The 20,565-nt window shown below is 41.3% G+C and overlaps 1 protein-coding gene across 25 annotated transcripts in view; it reads left to right on the forward strand.

Moving 5' to 3' along the window:
- Positions 1-20,565, forward strand: part of Clasp2 (cytoplasmic linker associated protein 2) — a 187,584-nt gene that overhangs the window by 13,978 nt on the left and 153,041 nt on the right. For 24 of the 25 annotated variants that reach the window (XM_029543096.1, XM_029543102.1, XM_029543097.1 and 21 more), the window contains exons 2-5: positions 9,815-9,893; positions 14,397-14,500; positions 17,773-17,864; positions 19,365-19,440. In XM_029543096.1, coding sequence (XP_029398956.1) covers positions 9,815-9,893; positions 14,397-14,500; positions 17,773-17,864; positions 19,365-19,440 — 351 coding nt within the window. Of the gene's footprint in view, positions 1-9,814; positions 9,894-13,786; positions 13,886-14,396; positions 14,501-17,772; positions 17,865-19,364; positions 19,441-20,565 lie in introns of those variants that run through there. The other variant, XM_029543116.1, reaches the window with a different exon arrangement.

The raw sequence follows: 20,565 nt of genomic DNA on the forward strand, positions 1-20,565 counted from the left end.
GAATAAACCCTTTCCTCCCCAACTTGCTTCTTGGTCATGATGTTTGTGCAGGAATAGAAACCCTGACTAAGACAGTAATTTTCATTTATGTCTTTGATATGGTTTTTGTTTAGTTTTTATAAGTGATGTCATGTGTAAGTTGAGGCCTATTCATTTTGCATGTTGACATCTAGTTATAGCAACATTTGTTTAAAGACTAATCTCTTCATTTGAGTGCCTTTATACAGCTGGTAGATATCAGGTAGTTTTTGTCTATTTTGTACTCTGTCTTCTATTCATGAAACCCTGTGTTCATTCTCTTATTAATAGCTATACTTCCTTTTAAAGAAGTTAATTAATTTTTATGTATGTAGCTGTTTTTCCTGCATGCATATCTGTGACCACATGTATGCCTGGTGCCTAAGGCTAGAATTGGGCATTGGATCTCTTGGTACTTGAGTTGCAGACAATTGTGAGCTGCCATGTGGCGCAGATTGGCCTTGAATCTGGGTCATCTCTCCGAGATGCCTTAACTGCTGAGGCATCTCTCAGTCCCGGGTAAACTTTCTTGATTGCTGTAGTTTCGTATAAAGTCTTGAAATCAGGTAATTTGACTTAGCGCTTTTTTTTTTTTTTTTTAAATTTAGTATTGTTGTGTATTCTATTCATGTATTTATTTACTTTTTTATTTCAAGACCAGTTTAAGTCTCTGAATAAGTCCTGGGAATTTTGGGATTGCATTCCTGCAACCTTGAACTTCCTTAGCTCACCCTGCATTATTTTACTAGCATTTTGTAACTTTTGTGTGTTGACTTTATATAATTGCTGTAAGAATTTCCCAGGTGTGTTAGTTATTTGTTCTGTGACAGAATACCTAACAGCAATTTTAGGGAGGAAGGCCATCAGTTCATCTTGGTCTAGAAAGCATGGAGGCTGGAGCTGTTCTGTTTATGGCAGTGGGAGCATGTTGTGTGGCTTCTTCATGTCCTGGTGGATCAGGGAGCATAGAGTTCAAACCAGAAAGAGGGAGGGAGAGGGAGAGGGCAGGAGGGAGAGGGAGAGGAAGAGGGAAGGAAGGAGAGTTTGTGTGTGTGTGTCCGTCCAGGTGGCCTGTCTCCAGCAATTCATTTCTGCTACATAGACCATAATCCCAAAATGTCCATAACCACTCAAAGCAGTGTCATCCACCATCTGGGGACCAGTTCAAACACATGACTTTTTGGGGGTATATTAGACATACAATCTGTAATTTGTTTTACTCCTCAGTTTTTGAATGCTAGTTTGTAGAAGTTTCACAGTTTGTTTTTGTAGCAGGGTCTCACTCTGCAGCCCAGGTTGGCCATGAATTTGTGATGTTTGTGCTTTAGGTTTCTGGGTACTAGAATCATAGCAGGAATTCTCACAGGGTTTTTGTTTGTTTGTTTGTTTTGTTTCATTTTGTGCCTGAGTCTAAAGCATTTTCCTGACTGTCAGGGTACTTGCTATGCAGACCACACCTCCATGCCCAGCACAGCTGATTTTTTCTTTTTGAGACAGGGTTTCTCTGTATAGCCCTGGCTGTCCTGGAACTCACTTTGTAGACCAGGCTGGCCTCGAACTTAGAAATCTGCCTGCCTCTGCCTTCCCAGTGCGCTGGGATTAAAGGTGTGTGCCACCACGCCCGGCTGCACAGCTGATTTTTATAGCAAGCTTTCATCTCAGGGCTTTACTGAACTCATTGGTTTTAGTATTTACTTATATCAAGCATTTTTACTGATTAAAAACTTACTTATTTTTGAGACATGATCTCATGTAGCCCAGACTGGCTATGAATTATAGCCAAGGGTGGTCTTGCATTTTCCTTTCTCTTTTCTTTTTTTTAGAGTGGTGGTGGTAGTTTTATTTGTTTACTTGTTTTTTGGTTAGCTCTTTTGTGGTCTTGAGTTCTTTTTTGATCATCTTGCATCTTGCCTACTGAGTGCTGGGATTATGAGCGTGCCATGGTATAGTGCTGAGAATCTCATGGAAGGACTTTTACATGCCAGTCAAAATTTCTATCAACTGAGCCCTAGCCCCAGTCCTTCTTCGTTGTATTTAAAAGTTTTTGTATTACTGTTATGATGCTGAGGTGATGATGTGTGTTGGTTAGGTTTTATTTTTCCTTTTTGTCAACTTAACCCAAACTAGAGTCATCTGAGGAGAGGAAAACTCAATTGAGAAAGTGTCTCCATGAGATTGGTCTATAGGCAAATGAGGCATGTGATTAATGATTGATGTGAGAGGGTCCAGCCCACTGTGGGCATTGCCACTTCTGGGCAGGCGGTCCTGTGCTGTATACACACACACACACACACACACACACACACACACACACACACGCTGAGTGAGCCATGAGAATAAGCTAGTTATCAGCATTCTTCCATTATTCTTCCATTGCCTCTGCCTGCCTTCAGGTCTTGGTCCCACTCCCACCCCATCCCCCCTCCCGGCAAAGTCTCAATACATAGCCCTGGCTGTCCTGGAAGTCAGTATGACCTCAAACTTAGATTCACCTGTCTCTGCCTCTGAAGTGCTGGGATGCACCACTATGCCCAAAGGTCTTGAGTTTCTGCCCTAGCTTGCCTTCATGATAAGACTGTAAACTGTATGATAAAGTAAACTCCCTCTACCTCACTATTCTTCCCCAAGTTGCTTTGGTCATGATGTTTATCACAGCAATAGAAACCCAACTAGGACGTGTGTGTGTGTGTGTGTGTGTGTGTGTGTGTTTGTGTGTGTGTGTTTTGCAGAGATGGGGTACTGTGCTGCTGGTGTGGGAAGAAGACATATGCCATGGTGTGAATGTAGAGGCTGAGGACAACTTAGTGGAGTCGGCTCTATCTTTATGTGGGCTCCAGGGCTGAAGACAAGTTGTCTGTCTTGCTTTACCTGCTGAGTCAGTTTACTGCCCCCCTCCCTTAAAAACAAAAACAAAAACAAAAACAAAAACACTTTTTTAGCTGGGCAATGGTGGCTCACGCTTTTAATCCCAGCACTCGGGAGGCAGAGGCAGATGGATTTCTGAGTTCGAGGCCAGCCTGGTCTACAGAGTGAGTTCCAGGACAGCCAGGGCTATACAGAGAAACCCTGTCTTGAAAAATCAAAATCAAATCAAACCAAACCAAACCAAACCAAACCAAAACCATTTATTACACACACACACACACACACACACACACACACACACACACACACAGTATTTATTTATTTATTTATTTATTTATTTATTTAGAGACAGTGTCTCACTCTGTAGTCTTAGCTGGCCTGGAACTTTTTAGGTGGACCAGCTGGCTTATGCTTCCCAAGGTTTCCATCTGTGTGCTGAATTGCCTATTTATTCATGTGTGTTATCTGGGTGCTTGTCCATGCTGCTGGGTGATGACAACACGTCTTTAATTCTAGCACGGGGGAATGGAGGAGGAGAAAGAAGCACAAGGGTCTCTGACTCCGAGACCACTCTGGTTTACAGAGTGAGTTCCATGACAGCCAGAGATACAAAGAAGTGCTGTTTCAAAAACAAACAAAACAAGACAAACAAAAAAAACCCTTCCCCTATGTAATGTAGTCTCCATGATTGCTGTTCTCGACCATACCCAGTTTGTATGGTACTGAGGAGTAAATTCAGGGCCTTCTGCACTCTAGGCAAACACTGCCAATTGTGCAGCTCCCCTTTAATTGTTATTTTAGAGTGAAGGTTCGACTCTGGTTCTTGTTGGTCACAGTTCACTTACCCTCTGCTAAGGCCTGAACCAGGGCTTTTCAGGCTCTAGTTAAGTGCTCTGTTACTGGCTTCACCCTGTGCTGCAAACACATTAATCACTGGTTTAAACTTAGTGCTTCAGACCTATACATTGTATTTTGTTTGTTGATGGCTTTGGTCTTGATATTGGGGTCCCAGTTCCCTACCTTTTACTTTTTTCCTGTGACTCATACTTCATAGTTGAAAATTGTAGAGTAGTCAAGAAATTTAAGACTAAATTGAACCCTATAGGTGGAACAACAATATGGACTAACCAGTACCCCCAGAGCTCGTGTCTCTAACTGCATATGTAGCAGAAGACGGCCTAGTTGGGCATCATTGGGAAGAAAGGCCCCTTGGTCTTGCAAACTTTATATGCCCCAGTACAGGGGAACATCAGAGCCAAGAAGTGGGAGTGGGTGGGTAGGGGAGTGGGGTGGGGGGAGGGTATAGGGGACTTTGGGGGTAGCATTTGAAATGTAAATGAAGTAAATACGTAATTAAAAATTGATAAAAAAGACTAAATTGAGCAGTTTTTGTTGTTGAAGTAGCACTTTTCTTTCTGAAGCATTTAGTGTAGAGCTAGTCTAGTCAAGAGTTGAGTTAGGTCTGTGTATTGTGTTTGCTGTTGATTCCTGTTTGCTTTTGGTTCCCCTGAGTTAGAAGGGTTTTCTTTAGTATTTCATTATACTCTGCTTGAATCCTTTCCTGTAATGCTCCTTCCCTGTGCTCTCACTTTGTCTTGCCAGCCTGATTGTGATGTGTGGGACCAATTTCTTAATTTTTCTGGTACAGTGTGGGGCGGTGGACTGTGCTAGGAAACTTGGTAAGGTTGAGCAGGATCCTGCCAGTAGCATATGCTTGTCTCAAAGATTAAGCCATACATGTCTTAAGTATGTACGGCTGGTACAGTGAAACTGAATGGCTCATTAAATCAGTTATGGTTCCTTTGGTCACCCGCTTCTCTCCTGCTCCGATAACTGGTCATTCTAGAGTTAATACATGCTGATGGGTGTTGACCCCTATCCTGGGCAGGGGAGATGCGTGTGCATTTATCAGTGAAAATCAACCCAGCTGGTGGGGTTGGGGGTGTGGGGTGCCAGGTGCTTGGGGGGCTTTGTCAACTCCAGATAACCTTGGGCAGATCTCTTGCTTCCTGTGGTGGTGACGACCCATTTGAATGTCTGCACTATTAATTTAAGATGGTCATAGAGCCCACCATGTTGACCACGGGTGATGGGGAATCAGGGTTCAATTCTGGAGAGGGAGCCTGAGAACCGGTTACCACATCCAAGGAAGGCAGCAGGTGTGCAAATTACCCACTCCTGACTTGGGGAGGTTGTGACAAAAATAACAATACAGGACTCTTTCGAGGCCCTGTAATTGGAATGAGTCTACTTTAAATCCTTTAATGAGGATCCACTGGCGTGCAAGTCTGGTGCCTACTGGGCATACCCCAGCTGGCAACCTACACAGACCCACATCGGAACTCCAGATTAAACAAAGACTGTGAGTAACCCCTGGCACTAGTTCCAAAGACTCAAGCCTTCCAGTTCTAAAGAAAGACACTCTGTCTTCTTCCCCATTTTGTTTTTGGGCAGAGCTACTGCACCAGCCCTGTCCAAATCCAGATAGTCCAACTGACCATTAACAAAAACTGATCCACACTCCTCTCTCCCTACTCCCTACTCCCTCCAGTCTTGCCGATAAGGTGTCACCAAGTCCCTATGCTTCTTCTCTTCCCAATCTACTTTTAGGTGTACAAAAAACATTCCACTCCTGCCGTCTTCTAGCAATACCAGCCAAGGCAAAACCTGGGGGGTGGGGGGAGAGATTGGGGGGGCTGCTACCTGCTAGAGCAGCCATGACATGGCAGAGCAGGCCCTTCCCCCTCCCCCAGGTGAAATGAGATTTTGCTGCTAAGAATTCAAACAAAACAAAGCAAAACCAACCCACATACCTGTAACTGTTAACACAAAATTTTCATGCTTCTTTATTTAAATGTTTATTTTTCTCCCTAACAGGAATACTTGAAACGTTTGTGCCCTCTAACTAAAATTGTCCTAAAATTTCTTTTAAACTTCAAAAATATTTAATCTACTCCCATAGGTCAAACCAACTATGTTAATAACCATTATTTAATCCTTAATTAACAACCACTTTCCTTTTACAGACAAGCTATTGCTGCTTATCCCAGATATATAATTAATATGGTATTTTCTTCCTCAGCCATCCAAAACAGATAAATCCTCAACTCTTCCCTCTGCTTTCCTTAGTACAACACTTAAAGGATTCCCTCCAGGACTAAATTCCTCAACACCCTTGCCTTTTTTCTAGGACTATTACAACAGACCATGATATGCTCCCAAGCAAACTGTTACAGGCTTAACATATACACTATCCACTCTGTGCAGACACCCCTGCCCCGCTGGGTTCTGCTCCCATGTTGTGATTACTCTACAGGTTTATCTCTACAAAAGGAAAAAAGTGAGCTGCTGCCACAGGCCATCTCCTTGGACCTGCCTCTGCAATAAAGCTGCCTTTGTCCAGACACATCAGCTGACTGAAGACTTCCGAGACAAGCAGATGCTGACAGCTTCGGGATCTTCCAGCCACACATGAACTCTCTTGACAGTCTAATGGCTACTGAACTTGGGGAAACTTACATGATCTCTACATAAATCAAATATTATAGATAAATATAATAAATTTATAGATAAATCAAATATTGTTTAAAACTGATGTTAATACCCTCACAAACTCTGTACAAACTCACTCTCAATTTCAATCCACTGAACAGTTAATTAATCCAATAACTGTTGTCTTCCTAGCCCTGTGTTGCCCCAATGATTTATGTTGTATTTTATTTTGATGCTTATACCCCACCCCACCCCACCCCACATTTTCACTACAAATAACAGTCACTCCAATGACACCTTTCCTTTATCAAAAAGAAAAGGAGGGAGGAGTTGTGGAACCGTGGACGGTGGTGAGTTGGAAGCCCCGGAACCTCTGAGAGGATGGTAGGAGCGTCACCTGCTTCCAACCAGGCCCCTGTCATGTGACCACACTCCTGCATACAATCTTTACCTGTGGTCACATAGATCAGAACAGAGTTCTCCATGCTAATGAGGTACCTAGATGGGCCCTGACAGTTTAGCCAGCAAGCTTCCCTTCCCGGACATTCCTTCCTTAAAAAGGTATTTAATCTCAAGGAGGTGGTATGCACCCATTTTTCACAATGAGCAGTTAAACAGTTTGGAACCAAGGAACATGTCATCAAGAACCACTGTGGGAAGCATGGAGAAAGCCTTTGTCTACAGAGCCACTCCTCCTAAATCTCCTGCAGAAGGACCCTCAGAGCCCCCTTGACAATCTCTGCTAAGCTAAGGACAATCACCGATGAGCTAAGCTGGAGTTTCCCATCCCCAAAAGCAAGCCCTGGGCTCTTCATCCTGGGGACCCAATTCCATTCCCAACTCCCCAAGACCCAATGGCATCTGGATGTCCAGGAGTTTGGGAGCCCCTGGCCCTGGACGCCTCATCACAGGCCCATGGGCCCCTGACTCTCTGACCCTCCATTCTCAACTCCTCCTCACAGTTTCCAGTGAGGACTGGGCTCCAGGGAGTCAGGGAGCCCCAGCTTTGACCTCTCACATCTTAGACTGTGTTTTCCCACCCCCTGAGTAGTGTATTAGTGTTTCCCTCAATCCAAGCACCGATAACAGCACTGGGTAATCTAGGACTCCTCATCTACCTGTCATTCTCATATCCCAGTGGCGAAACTACAGTACAGAGGCAGTCTTTGGAGGCTCTTCACCTTTGAGCTTTGTGGTGAAGTTTTATCAGAAACAGTAACCTGGATAGGGTGGGTTGAGGATGGTTTTCTGTCTCATAGTGGAGTAGACAGCTTTGGAGCCTTGCTCCTTCCCTTCACTACAGTTTACTTACTTGTGCCCTATGCATTGGGTGCTGGATCTTCTCCCAGTCCTTCAAGTTAAGCTCTTCTTTTGGAGAAGACAAGGACACTGAAGGCATTACCTTTGCTGTGTAGGCCACACTCTTTTCCAAGACTTCGACCTGCTGCAGAGCCTTCTCTAATCGCCTGTCTATCTCTGGGTCTTAACTGTCGAGTAATCTTGTCTTTGGGCGCAAAGAGCCTGTGAGTGGATGTGAACTCCTGTGTCCCTGGCTGTTTGAGAGATTTTATACTGAGTGCTGGACTCAAGGCTCAGCAGTTAAGAGCCCCGGCTTCTCTTCCAGAAGACCCAGGGTCAATTTCCAGCACCCACAAGGTGACACAACTGTCTGTAACTCCAGTTCCAAGGGGACCTCATGCCCTCTTCTGGCCTCCATGGGCACTGCATCATGGATGTGGTGCACAGACATACACAGACATATACAACCATGTACACAAAAATAATAAAATGCTAAAAAATATTTTTGAAAAGTTTTCATACCAGTCTACACTCGGTTTATTAGCAATTTGTTAAATACAGTGGACTTCTTCCTATCCATTCTTGTTATCCACTTGTCCTGTGGTTTCATTTTCCTCCTGTCACTTGTGGACATTTTGTTTGTGTCTGCCTTTTTTATTTTTTATTTTTTATTTTTTATTTTTTATTTTTTATTTTTAAATGCTATCTGACTGCCTAGTCTACAACAGGGATTCTTAACCTGTGGGTCATGGGAGGGTCCAATGACCCTTTCACAGGACCACCTAAGACTATCAGAAAACATAGATACTTACATTATGATTCATAGTAGCAAAATTACAGGTATGAAGTAGCAATGCAAATACTTTTATGGGTGGAGGTCGCCACAGCACAAGAGTTGCAGCATTAGGACAGTTGAGAATCACTGCTCTGCAGCCTCAGCTCCCTCATGTATTCAAGAACAGTTAGTATTCCATTTTCTACTTTCCGGACAGAAACTGAAATACCTTCCTTATTAACTTGTATTACTGAATTGCTTACTGTTTAAATACATTGCAAACTGGAAAGTAAGTTGCAAGCACAGTCACTAAGCTTTTCGGTAGTCATCACCTACCTACTTCACCAGTTATTAAATTTTTGCCAAATAGGCTTTATTACTATTTTCCTATATGTCTTAGTTAGGGTTTCTGGTGGTGAAATGAACCACTATGACCAAAAAGCAAGTTGAGGAGGAAAGCATTTATTCTGTTTACACTTTGGCATCACTCTTTATCACCAAAGGAAGCCTGGAGGCAGTAACTGGTGCAGAGGCTGTGGAGGATTGCTACTTACTGGCTTGCTCCCTGCCTTTCTCAGCCTGTTTTCTTGTAGAACCCAGAACCACCAGCCCAGGGATGGCAACATCCACCATGGTCTGGGCCCTCCCCCATTGATCACTAATTGAGAAAATGCTGGATCTCATGGAGGCATTTCCTCAACTGAGGCTCTTTCCTCTCCGATGGCTCTAGCTTGTGTCAAATTGACAAAACCAGCCAGTACACTCTATATTTATAAACTGCTATTATTGACGTATTTGAGAGTAGAATCTTCAATCCCATGACTACCTATCTCTAAATGCATCAATCTCATTAAAAATTTTAAAATTTATTACATTTTATTATTTTGAGACTTAGGGTGAGGTCTAAAATATATATGTATAATGATTTTACATATGCTTATGTATTTGTATATATGTACATATATATACTTATATATACATGTATATATACTTATATATACATGTACTTATATATACATGTGTATAAGCACATATACATAGATATATAATGTACATATATAAATCTGTGTGTGTGTGTGTGTGTGTGTGTGTGTGTGTTTGTAATACAGATTTTGAGCCAGGGTCTCACTGTGTGCCCTTGGCTGGCCTGGAGCTCACTCTGTGCACCAGGCTGACCTTGATCTCATAGAGATCCTGCTGCCTTTCCTCTTCTGAGTGATGGAATTAAGGGCCTGTGCCACTATACCCAGCTGAGCTTACTTTTAAGAATATTAGTAATATGTGAAGATTGCTGTATATTAAGTATTATATACTGATAAAGTATGCATCGGTAATTTTTATTTATTAATCTCTTTCTGTTTGTAGGTATCGTTGTTAGGATTGGAGATTTTAAGTGCCTTTGTGGATAGATTGTCAACACGATTCAAATCTTATGTAACAATGGGTAAGTTCACTTTAACAATCATTGTAGAGTTTGATACAATGGTTTTTACTTCTAATTTTGTTAATTAGAATGAATTTCTGTAAATTTAGAAAAAAATGTAGTTTGGGAATTGGAGAAACGGTTCAGTGGTTAAAAGCACTTGTTCAGAAGACCTGTGAAAGGCCTGTGTTAGGTTCGCAGCACTCAGCAGGTGCTTCACTGCCGTCTGGGACTCTAGCTCCAGGGTGTTTGATGCCCCTTTCTGGCCTTTGAAGGTACTTGCACACACACAACATACACTTCCACACAGACACATTCAGTTAAAGTAAATAAGTTAAAGTTAAATTAAAAAAAAAGATATAGTTTTGTATAACCCAGAGATATGGTACTTTAGTATTTTAATCTACTAAAAAAGACGGTAAGGCTTCTTAAGTAGGTAATTCTGCAGGAGGTATAAAGCAGAAGCCACAGGACAGCACAACATCCTGGGTGCTGTTCAGTATTTATGACATGGACTCATCTTCTTTAGTGTCTCTAACTTTTTGTAAAATGACAAAATTTATAATACAACTTACATGCTGTGGGGTTGTTTTTTGTTGTTTTGAGACAGAGTCTCACCTATGGCTTTATCAGACCTGGAACTCATTCTGTATGCAAGGCTGGCATCCAACTATAGTGATCCGCCTGCATCTTGTACACTGAGCTATACTCCAGTCCCACATGTTTTATTATGAGGTTGAACAAAGTTACTGTGTCATGTTTATGGCCTTCCTCTAAGCAGCAGTTATGCTGTGCTAGCTGCATGGTCATTGTGCTCCTGCAAGCTGCTGCTCTTCATAATACAGTGATGTAGCGGCGTTGACAAACACGGGTGATAGGCGTCTGCACTTTAGAGTGCTTAGTGAGCGAGGTCACTATGATTTTACATCAGCATACAGAGATACTGCCTGGAAGGTTAGTGGCTGTCTTCTCTGATTTAAGTTAATACCTAACAGTGTCAGCATATTATTAAACTTACTTTCAAATATCTGTGGTCAGTTTTTTTTCATGTTTGATATGCTACCTAATTGTGTCAATTTTTTTGTTATTTTTCTTTTCCTACCATTTCTTGAATAGGTTTCTTGGTATTAACTTTTAATCACTAATTGGTACTTCCTACCTTTAGTATTAAGTTAAAAATCTTTACTCTCAGCCCTCTGCTTAAAATTCATGGCAGGTGTTAAAAAACCATACTTTAAAAACATGTTTTGCTTATGTATTTGAGTGCATAAATGGGGATTTAAAAAATAAAGTTGTGTTCTTTGAGGCTTTGAGAAATTGGATGATAAGGCAGGCCTGATTTTTCTCTTACATGTAATCATTGGCTGAAGTTGTAGTGCAGCTCCTTTTGTCTAGGTCCTTGGAGCTTTGCTTTGCTTTGCTCCCCTTTACCTGCCTTTCTCTCTCTCTCCCTCCCTCCCTCCCTCCCTCCCAATAAAAGGTCTCTGTGCAGCTCTGGCTGGCCTTGAACTGACTATACAATCAAGAATGACTTTGAACTTTAAACTTCTGGTCCTCATGGATGATAAGCTCGTCCCCCCAAGCCTGGTCTTTTCATGCTAAGCATGCCTCCTCCCTACTGCCGACTGTCTTGACCTGCCAGCTTCCAATAATGACATGGAAACTTTATTTATGAATTATTTATGAATGCTTAGGCTTTATAGCTTAGGCTTGTTCCCAACTAGCTCGTATAACTTAATTTACCTGTTTATTCTAATATATGTCACTCCATGTGGCCCAATACCTGCCCTTCACTTCTGGCACCTGTTTCTTCCTCTGCGTATGGCTGGTGAATTCCACCACCACCACCATGCCCATCTGAATCTTTCCCACAGTTCCTATCTCTGCCTGGAAGTTCCTCCTTTCCTTTCCTCCTTACCTATGGGCCGTCAGCCCTTTATTAAAGCCAGTCAGAGAATGCCTTAGGCAGGTGAGGAAGGACAGAGACTCACCTTCACACAATGTACAAAAAGATTACCCCAGTACTTCCAGCTGAGCCTTGAGCATGGACTCTCTGATTCATAATTCCTTTCATCTTTTTTGTTATTCATAACTGAGAATATTGACTACAGTATTGCAAGGTAGAAATACTGCACTGAAGTTGGCATACTTGGCATTTCTTGCCTCTCTATGGTGGTGGGCATTGTGTTTGTGGTCCCCACCAGAACTGTAGCTCTCTAGGACTGTTGCTCCAGAGGACACTTTACACTGAAGTGTTACTCTGGGTATTACATGTCCTACTAATTTTTCAGACACAGGGTATACTGACAACTCACTAAAGCATGATGGACTGGAGTTGTCAGTGACTTTGAATAGTTTCCTTGGTGTTCCAGGACCCTGGAATGGCATTTCCGTTACATATGTGTGCCTTCTCCCCTCTTAGTTACTGTCTACAGAATCTTGAGCAGGAATTCTCCATTTGGTTTAGCAGAAGCCTGCTCACTTACTTGGATGTAACTTAACTTGCATGTGCTGTGCTTGTCTTAGTCAGGGTTTCTATTCCTGCACAATCACCATGACCAAAACCTAAGCTGGGGAGGAAAGGGTTTCTTCAGCTCACACTTCCACACTGTGTTCATCACCAAGGAAGTCAGGACTGGAACTCAAGCAGGTCAGGAAGCAGGAGCTGATGCATGCAGACAGAGGCCATGGAGGGATGTTTCTTACTGGCTTGCTCAGCTTGCTCTCTTATAGAAGTCAAGACTACCAGCCCAGGGATGGCACCATCCACAACAGGCCCTCCCTCCTTGATCACTAATTGAGAAAATGCCCCACAGCTGGATCTCATGGAGGTACTTCCTCACCTGAAATTCCTTTCTCTGTGATAACTCCAGCTTGTTTCAGGTTGCCACACAAAACCAGCCAGTACACCTGGGCTGCCTTGAATTTGATCATCTTGCCTCCATCCATATCTCCAATCTCAAATACTGAGATTACAAGTATATGGCACTACATTTTAGATGTGGCCTAAAATACTTTTTAGTATTGAAATGAACCCCTATTTAGCCCAATGCTTGAGTTTCCTTTTGAAGTTAAATTTTACAGAATATGTTTCCCCTTGTTACTGTTATAAGGATGCCTACACACACACGCACATTATTGCAATAACCTAACTAAAAACTGTGTATTTACTCACATTCTGATTTTACTATCTAATAGTAGTTTAGTCTAATAGTGTTGTAAAGATTAAGTGAGATAAGGCCGGGCAGTGGTGGCGCATGCCATTAATCCCAGCACTTGGGAGGCAGAGGCAGACAGATTTCTGAATTCGAGGTCAGCCTGGTCTACAGAGTGAGTTCCAGGACAGCCAGGGCTACACAGAGAAACCCTGTCTCAAAAAAACAAAAAAAAATCAAACAAACAAACCAATAAAGATTGAGATCATTTATTTTTTACTATTATGTTCTGTGATTTAAAAGAAACAGATTCTCATAATAGCCAGCCAAGTAGATTGAATAATTTTTATTAATAATACATCTTAAAAAATGAGAAAGGTGCTGGAGTAGAACCCAGGGCCTTTTGCATTGCTTGGCTAGCACTGTACCACTGAGCCATACTCCTAGCCATGAGCAGTACTTATATTGGTTTATGTTTTAATAAACTATCTTATTTTATGGATGGAAGTTTTGTCTGCATGTATGTCTGTGCATGCCATGGAGGTTAGAAAAGGACATTAGATCTCTTGGCATCAGAATTATGAATGGTTTTGAGCTGTCATGTGGGTGTTGGGGATCGAACCCAACTCTTCTGTAAGAGCAGCCAGTGCTTTTAACCACTGAGCCATCTCTTCAGCCCCATGGTTATGATTTTAATTGTGAGGGCTGCTTTTTGTTTTATTGTGACAGGTTCTCTGTATATAATCCAGGCTGGCCTGGAATTCTCAGTCCTGCTGACTGAGCCTCCCCAGTGCTGGAATTAAAGCATGTACTTCCATACCTGGCTTGAAGGCTTTTTCCCCCTTGATTACATCTTCTGTAAGTAAACTAGATAAATGTATCCCTTCAAGAAGTTTTCATTTCTTCTACTTCTCCTTTAAAATGTAGGCTTAGGTCTATGTTTTTGTTTCTGTTTGTCAGATGTGAAATATGTCCTACAAGAAGAATGCGTAACATAAAATTGAAAGTATAATTATAAAGCTGACCCTTGAGTCTGACTGGGTCTAGAAACTTCCGCCTGCTGGGTTCTTGAACTGTCCCTGTCAGTGCTTCCTGAGGATGCCTTTCTACTACCGAGGCTCCCTTGCACTGACTTGGAGGAAAGCATTTACCTGTCTGACTTTGGCTCTTGACCACATACACATTGAGTTTGCCTGGTTTTGGACGCTGTTCTAAGTGGATAATTTCATTGAAATTTGTTCATTATTTTCGGGACTTAGCATAATTTCTTCTTGTAATTATATATGGAAATAATTGCTGTTTATAGTTTTGTAAAATATGGTTTGTGATGGAGTTAAGTTATTCTTATTACTTTTTCTTTCCCCCTTAGTTACCACAGCTTTAGTAGACAGAATGGGAGATGTCAAAGACAAAGTTCGAGAAGAAGCTCAGAATCTGACACTGAAGCTGATGGATGAGGTGGCACCGCCTATGGTAGGCTTCCATTTGAATGAGCATTCTCATTGGGTCAGTGGCAAAGATAGCAAACTAATAAACACCAAGAGGCATAAATAGTAGAATTTTAAATAGTGGATTGTTGCTAAGGTTTTAAAGAAATTCAAATTTAACATACAGTGCCAGTATGTAAGGTTTTTTTTTTTTTCATTTACTTTTTCTTTTTTTTAGTTACTTACTGTTTTTACAAAACCACAAAGACAAGTGATTTGGCAGTGTGTTGGTTGTAGTTGTGCTTCACCATTTTCTGGTTTTTCTTACCTGTAAATTATAAAATACCAAAATTTTTTTTTTTTTTTAAAACTCCTGAATATTATATTAATTTCTGCAACTCCTTCAGAAACAAGAATTTTTTATTTTAATAGGTGGTTATTGATTATGTAAATCACATTTTATAACAATGTGGTTTTTTTTAATATATTAGAAATAATTTGCCCTAAGGAATGTATTAATTACATTGGATGCATTGGTGTCAGTAAGAAAACCTAAGTTTGATCTCTAGAAGCCTGTCTTGTCTTGTTTTTTTCTTTTTTCTTTCTCTCTCTTTCCCTACCCCCTCTTTCTTTCTTTCTCCTTTTGAAGCTAGGCATGGTGGCATATATTTGTCATTCCATTAATAGGGAGACAGAGACAGACAAGCCCTTAGGGCTTGCTCACAAGCCAGTGGTCTGGCTTAGCCAGCTTTGGCATGTTCTAGGCCAGTGAGAATCTTGCGACCAGAGGAACAACACACAAGGTTGCCCTCTGCTTTCTAAATTTACACATACACACATACTTGCACACATATTCACCCACACACATGAACACATGCACATGTATATATGGACATACACTAATAATGTATTGGCCTGTTTTACGCTATTACAACAAAATGTCTGAGGCTAGATACTTGTATTAAAAAAAAAAAGCAGTTACCTCATAGCTTTGGAGGTCATAGTGTTTGGGCACAGCATCAGCTGTGTGACATGGTACATCATTTCATGGAAGATGGCACCATGATGGCAGGAATGGTTTCATGTTTTTGAGGAGCTAAGAGCCAAGATAGTGGCTTGTTTGTTTGTTTGTTTGTTTTTGGAGATAACATTTTTCTGTGTAGCCTTGGCTGGGCTGTCTTGTAACTCTCTGTGGATCAGGCTGGTCTCGAGAGAGCCACCTGCCTATGGCTCTCATGTGCTGGGATTAAAGGCAAGTACCACCCCCACCATGTGGCTACTATGTCCTGTTGCTTAAAGGTACTTCCATTAAAAGATATTTTATATGTATATATGTGTGCATAAATATGTATATCATGTGTATGTAGGTACTTGCAAAACTCAGAATTGGAGTTATACAAGCAGTTGTGTGGGTGCTGGGAACTGAACTCATAGCCTTTGCAAGAGCAGCAATTGCTCTTAACCACTGAACCATCATCTCTCCAGCCCTCAAGTCTTTCTGTTTTAACACTGAGGACCAGGTCTCTGACACATAAGCACTTGTGCAGAAAACCACATCCAAACCGAAGTATGGAAGTATTTTGAAGGAAAATAAAAAAAGCTGATGTGTACACCACAGTTGAAAGGGTAGCTTAAGTATAATATGCAGAATGATACCATGTGATGCTTAAAGTATAATGTACATATGTTTAATAAGTCATGAGTACTGAGTTATAAAGGGAAATGAATTCTAAGGGATTTAATACTTCATAACAATAACCTTTAAAAAGGTTTGTGGATAGTCTTTACTGATGTTTCTCAGGTAACATCTGTGTATATTTATCTTTAGACATAGATATAAACATTTATATATAAAAGGGTTCCAGAGTTGAGTTGCCTGACACAGGTTATTCTAAATAAGATGTATGTATGCATGCATATATGTATGTATATGTGGTGGTAATAGCAACAGAACCCAAGGCCTTGTAGATCTCAATGGCAAATGTTGTTTTTGCTGGGTATGGTGGCACATGCCTTTATTCCCAGCACTCGGGAGGCAGAGGCAGGCGAATTTCTGAGTTCAAGGCCAGCCTGTTCTACAGCGTGAATTCCAGGACAGCCAGGGCTACACAGTGAAACACTGTCTCAAAAAACCAAGGAAAAAAAAAGTTTTGTCTTTGAGCTATATACCCAGCCTTAGTTAACATTTTTAAATTCACAAGCCTGATGACCTGAGTTCAGAGTTTGGTCCCCAGAATTCATGGTGGGCAGAGAAACCTGATTCCTAAACGTTGTCCTTGGTCCTCCAGTCACACATCTACATTCATACATACATACACCTCTCATGTAAGTGCAGAAGCACATACACACAAACAGTAAGCACATTTAAAAAGATTTTAAAAGTCAACTTTCAGGTTATGTTCTTGAATACTTCACACAGAGTGAGGGTGGAGGATGAGCATGTGGATTTGGTGTGTTAAGTTGGCTTTCTAAATGTGAAGCAACAATTTATGGGACAGTTTGCTATGTTTAGGAAGATAAAGTTGAAATCCTTGCTTCACTATTCCTAAACAGTTGTTTTGCCGTATTGGTATAAGCTCATTTTTCCTTTCCTCACAGACTAGGTAGTCATAAAATGACCTGCTCCTAATGTTTCCATGTTTATGTCTTGCATTAAAAAGAGGAAAGCTTTAATTATAAAACGTTTGCAGTCGTTCCATGTGACAGTCTGTTGTAGGGAGTTCACCTCTGTTGAGTACTTCCTAGACCACTGTACCTATAATTTCAGCATTCTTAGCATAGGTGAAACCCATGTTCTTGCAATTGCTTAGATGCTTACATATGGAACATGTTTCTCATAATCATTGAAATTTAAAGTGAAAAGTATGTAGATTAAAAACTCAGAATTGTGGGTCAGCTATCAAGTGGGCAGGAACACACAAAAAACAAGCAAAACCTTGTAAATGTGAGTTGAACATCTCTGATCTGACAATTTAAAAGTTTTGTTCATTGACATAACATTAATACTCTAAGTGGAAAACTGCACACCTGATCCATGTGACAGACTGTAGTCAGAATTTAGTTGCACTAAAAATATTATATAAATTATGCTCAGGTTATATGTGTAAAGTAAATATGGAACAAATATGAATCTCACATTTGGGTTTGTATCAATAAGGTTTCTTACTGCTACTATGTAAATATTCCAAAATTTGCAAAGTGCCCCACATGTGGAGCACATCTAACACCTGATGGCTTGATTGTAAGGTCAGGAGGACTTAGATTGTCTTGTGCATTTCCTAACTTTGTATCATGTGTGTCTACCTGTTTTTCCAATAGTACATCTGGGAGCAGCTAGCCTCTGGCTTCAAGCACAAGAACTTTCGGTCTCGAGAAGGCGTGTGCCTGTGTCTTATTGAAACCTTGAACATGTAAGTCCCGTGGTTATTGAAATGACCTTCTTTCTCTTAGTCATTTCTCAAGGTTTTTTTCACAGGATGAAGTAAGAGTGGAAATAAATTTAGTTATTAATTGATTTCCCAAACCAAAATATAACCTTTAATGCTACCTTTCATGTTACTTTTTGAATTTATCGGTTTTTACTTAGCCATCCAGCATTGATGGTTATAGACCTGATAATGTTAATAACTTCGGATCTTTTTCTGTTAGTATCTGCTTCAGTGATTCAATGACTCAATGCTGTGTCACATGTTAAAGCCATTTCCCCACATCCCTTTTACCAGTTGACCCTAGTCTGGATGGAGCACTGTGGGTGACAGGTAGAAGTCTACAGAGCCTCTCTGAGCTCTGCCTGGACTCTGTACTGTACACCTAGTTGTAGGGGACATAGTCCTCCTAGCACAGGTGTCACAGGGCTAAGATGGTGGCAGAAGGAGTGTAAGTGGAGGCTTTTGTTTGTATTCTAGAAGACTTTCCAGACTGTGAAGAATGGTAGGTAAGAGGTAGCTGCTTTGCCTTTTCTTGTGGATAACATGACTTCCTCTTCTTTCACTGCTCTGGGTCCTTCCTGCTAGCAAGTGCTGGTCAGGCCCTTCAGTCAGCACACTTTCAGAGTGTTAATGCTCCTGTCCTTTGAATTCAACCTAGACTTCAGAACGTTAGTAAACAGAAATATCTCTTAACTTACTTCAACTCACTGTCTATTTAAGCTCAACTCCAGATTTTTTTTTTTAAGTAATTGATAGGCTGCCAGGGTTGTCAAACTGCTGTTGAGAATTTTGCCCAGTTGGGTCATGTGCTGACCTTCATTTTCAACATCTGTCCTGATTAGTTTTATGTTAGCTTGACACAAGCCATAGTCATCTGAAAGGAGGGATCAGTTGGAAATACTTGATAAGATCTGGCTGTAAGGCAATTTTTAGTTAGTGATTGATAGTTGAGGGCCCAGCTCATTATGGGTGGTTCCATCCCTGGCTGGTTGTCCTGGGCTCTATAAGAGAGCAGGCTGAGCAAGCCCTGGGTGCAAGCCAGTAAGCAGGACCCTCGATGGGCTCTGTCAGCCCCTGCCTCCAGGTTCCTGCCCTGTCTGTTTCATGGTCCCACGCAGTAGTCATCCTAACTAGGGCTGCATCAGATGCCCGCTAGGGTCTACTTTGTGTTGCTCAGCATCACTTTTCCTGTTACTCATCTTTCCTAACAACAGTCTGTGTCAATGCTTTCTGTATAGAGATAAGAAGGCCAGTCGGTAGTGTTCAGCACCTTCAATCCCAGCATGAGGTAGAGGCTGGTGGGTCTCTGAGTTGGAGGACAGCCTGTTCTACAGAGTGAGTTCCAGGACAGCCAGGTCTACACAGAGAAACCCTGTCTCTAAAAACAAACAGAAAAAGTAGAAGAAAAAGAAGATAGCACCAGGATATTTTGTTCACTCTTTAAATGAAACTAAATTTTTTTTCCCCTTAAATTATATTTAGCTTTGGGACTCAACCACTGGTCATCAGCAAGTTGGTGCCGCATTTATGTGTCTTGTTTGGAGATTCTAACAGTCAGGTAAAAACATTACTTACCTTCAAGCATTGACTGGTCTTTTTTGAGGGCGGGAGGGGGCAGCCCTTTCTTGTGCTCTTACCTTATTTAAGTCATAACAGTAAAGAGAGAGACGGTAGATAGTGAAAATATTGCCTTCTTTTTTGTTTTTAAATTAAATGAAGGTCTGGCTGTTTTGCTCAGAATCCACTGGGCTCCCGTCTACCCTCCCAAGTAGCGAGAACTAGCGGCCTCTTCTCCTTTCTCCCTCTTCCCCCTTGTTCTACCAGGGGTTGTTTGTTTCGAAAGGAACTTACATTGCTTGTCAGTACTTGGGCTGATAGTAAAGACCGAAGGAACTTACTGGTTAGTTCTTGACGCTGACAGATTCATAGACTTCTGGGTTCCCTTCTTTAGTCCAGGTTTATGTTAACTGCTAGATTGTTACCAGCCTATGTGCTTGAATGTGCTTTTACAGGAATTGTTGCAGTTGTTGATAGCCTTAATTAATAGGAAAAGCCTGTTTCCATGGTGCATCTCTTTACTTGCTTTCTTTAGTCAGGAGGCAGAGGTCTGCAGTGCCTCATCCCTCCCCTAAAAGTCAACTGTAATATTTTGATAATTACCTGTAAATTAGTTAGGGCATGTAGGTGACAACAGGAAGATCTTTCCTTCTTACAAGTCCTAGCTGTCTCCCGACAGTTTGTAGTTTCTCTCTCTTCAATTGCTGTTTTATTTTTAGACAAAGGTTCTCCTTTTCTTGCCCACGCTGGCCTCAAGCACTTGAACTCCATTGACTTTTTCCACCTTAGTCTCCCAGGAAGCTAGGGCTGTAGAGGTGTGCCAGCACACCTCTCTCTTAGTTGCTTTTTGACAGTGAGTTTTTCCAAAAAGTAAGTGTTTTTCAAATTGTTCTCTTTAGGCCCCATTCTTTTTTCCCCCTCTTATGTAGAATATAAAATTTACCGTTGCAACTGTTTTTTAAGAGTACACTTCAGTGGTATTAAATACATTTTCCTTGTTTTGCAACTATATCACCATCTACATGTAGAACTCTTACTTCCTCATCACTCAGACTATATTCATAAAACAGTTTCCCAGCCCTCCCCCTCAGTGGCTGGCAGCTACCCTTCTTTTTTTTTTTTTTTT

Source organism: Mus pahari, chromosome 10 (genome assembly GCF_900095145.1).
Source record: "Mus pahari chromosome 10, PAHARI_EIJ_v1.1, whole genome shotgun sequence".
NCBI classification, from domain to species: domain Eukaryota; kingdom Metazoa; phylum Chordata; class Mammalia; order Rodentia; family Muridae; genus Mus; species Mus pahari.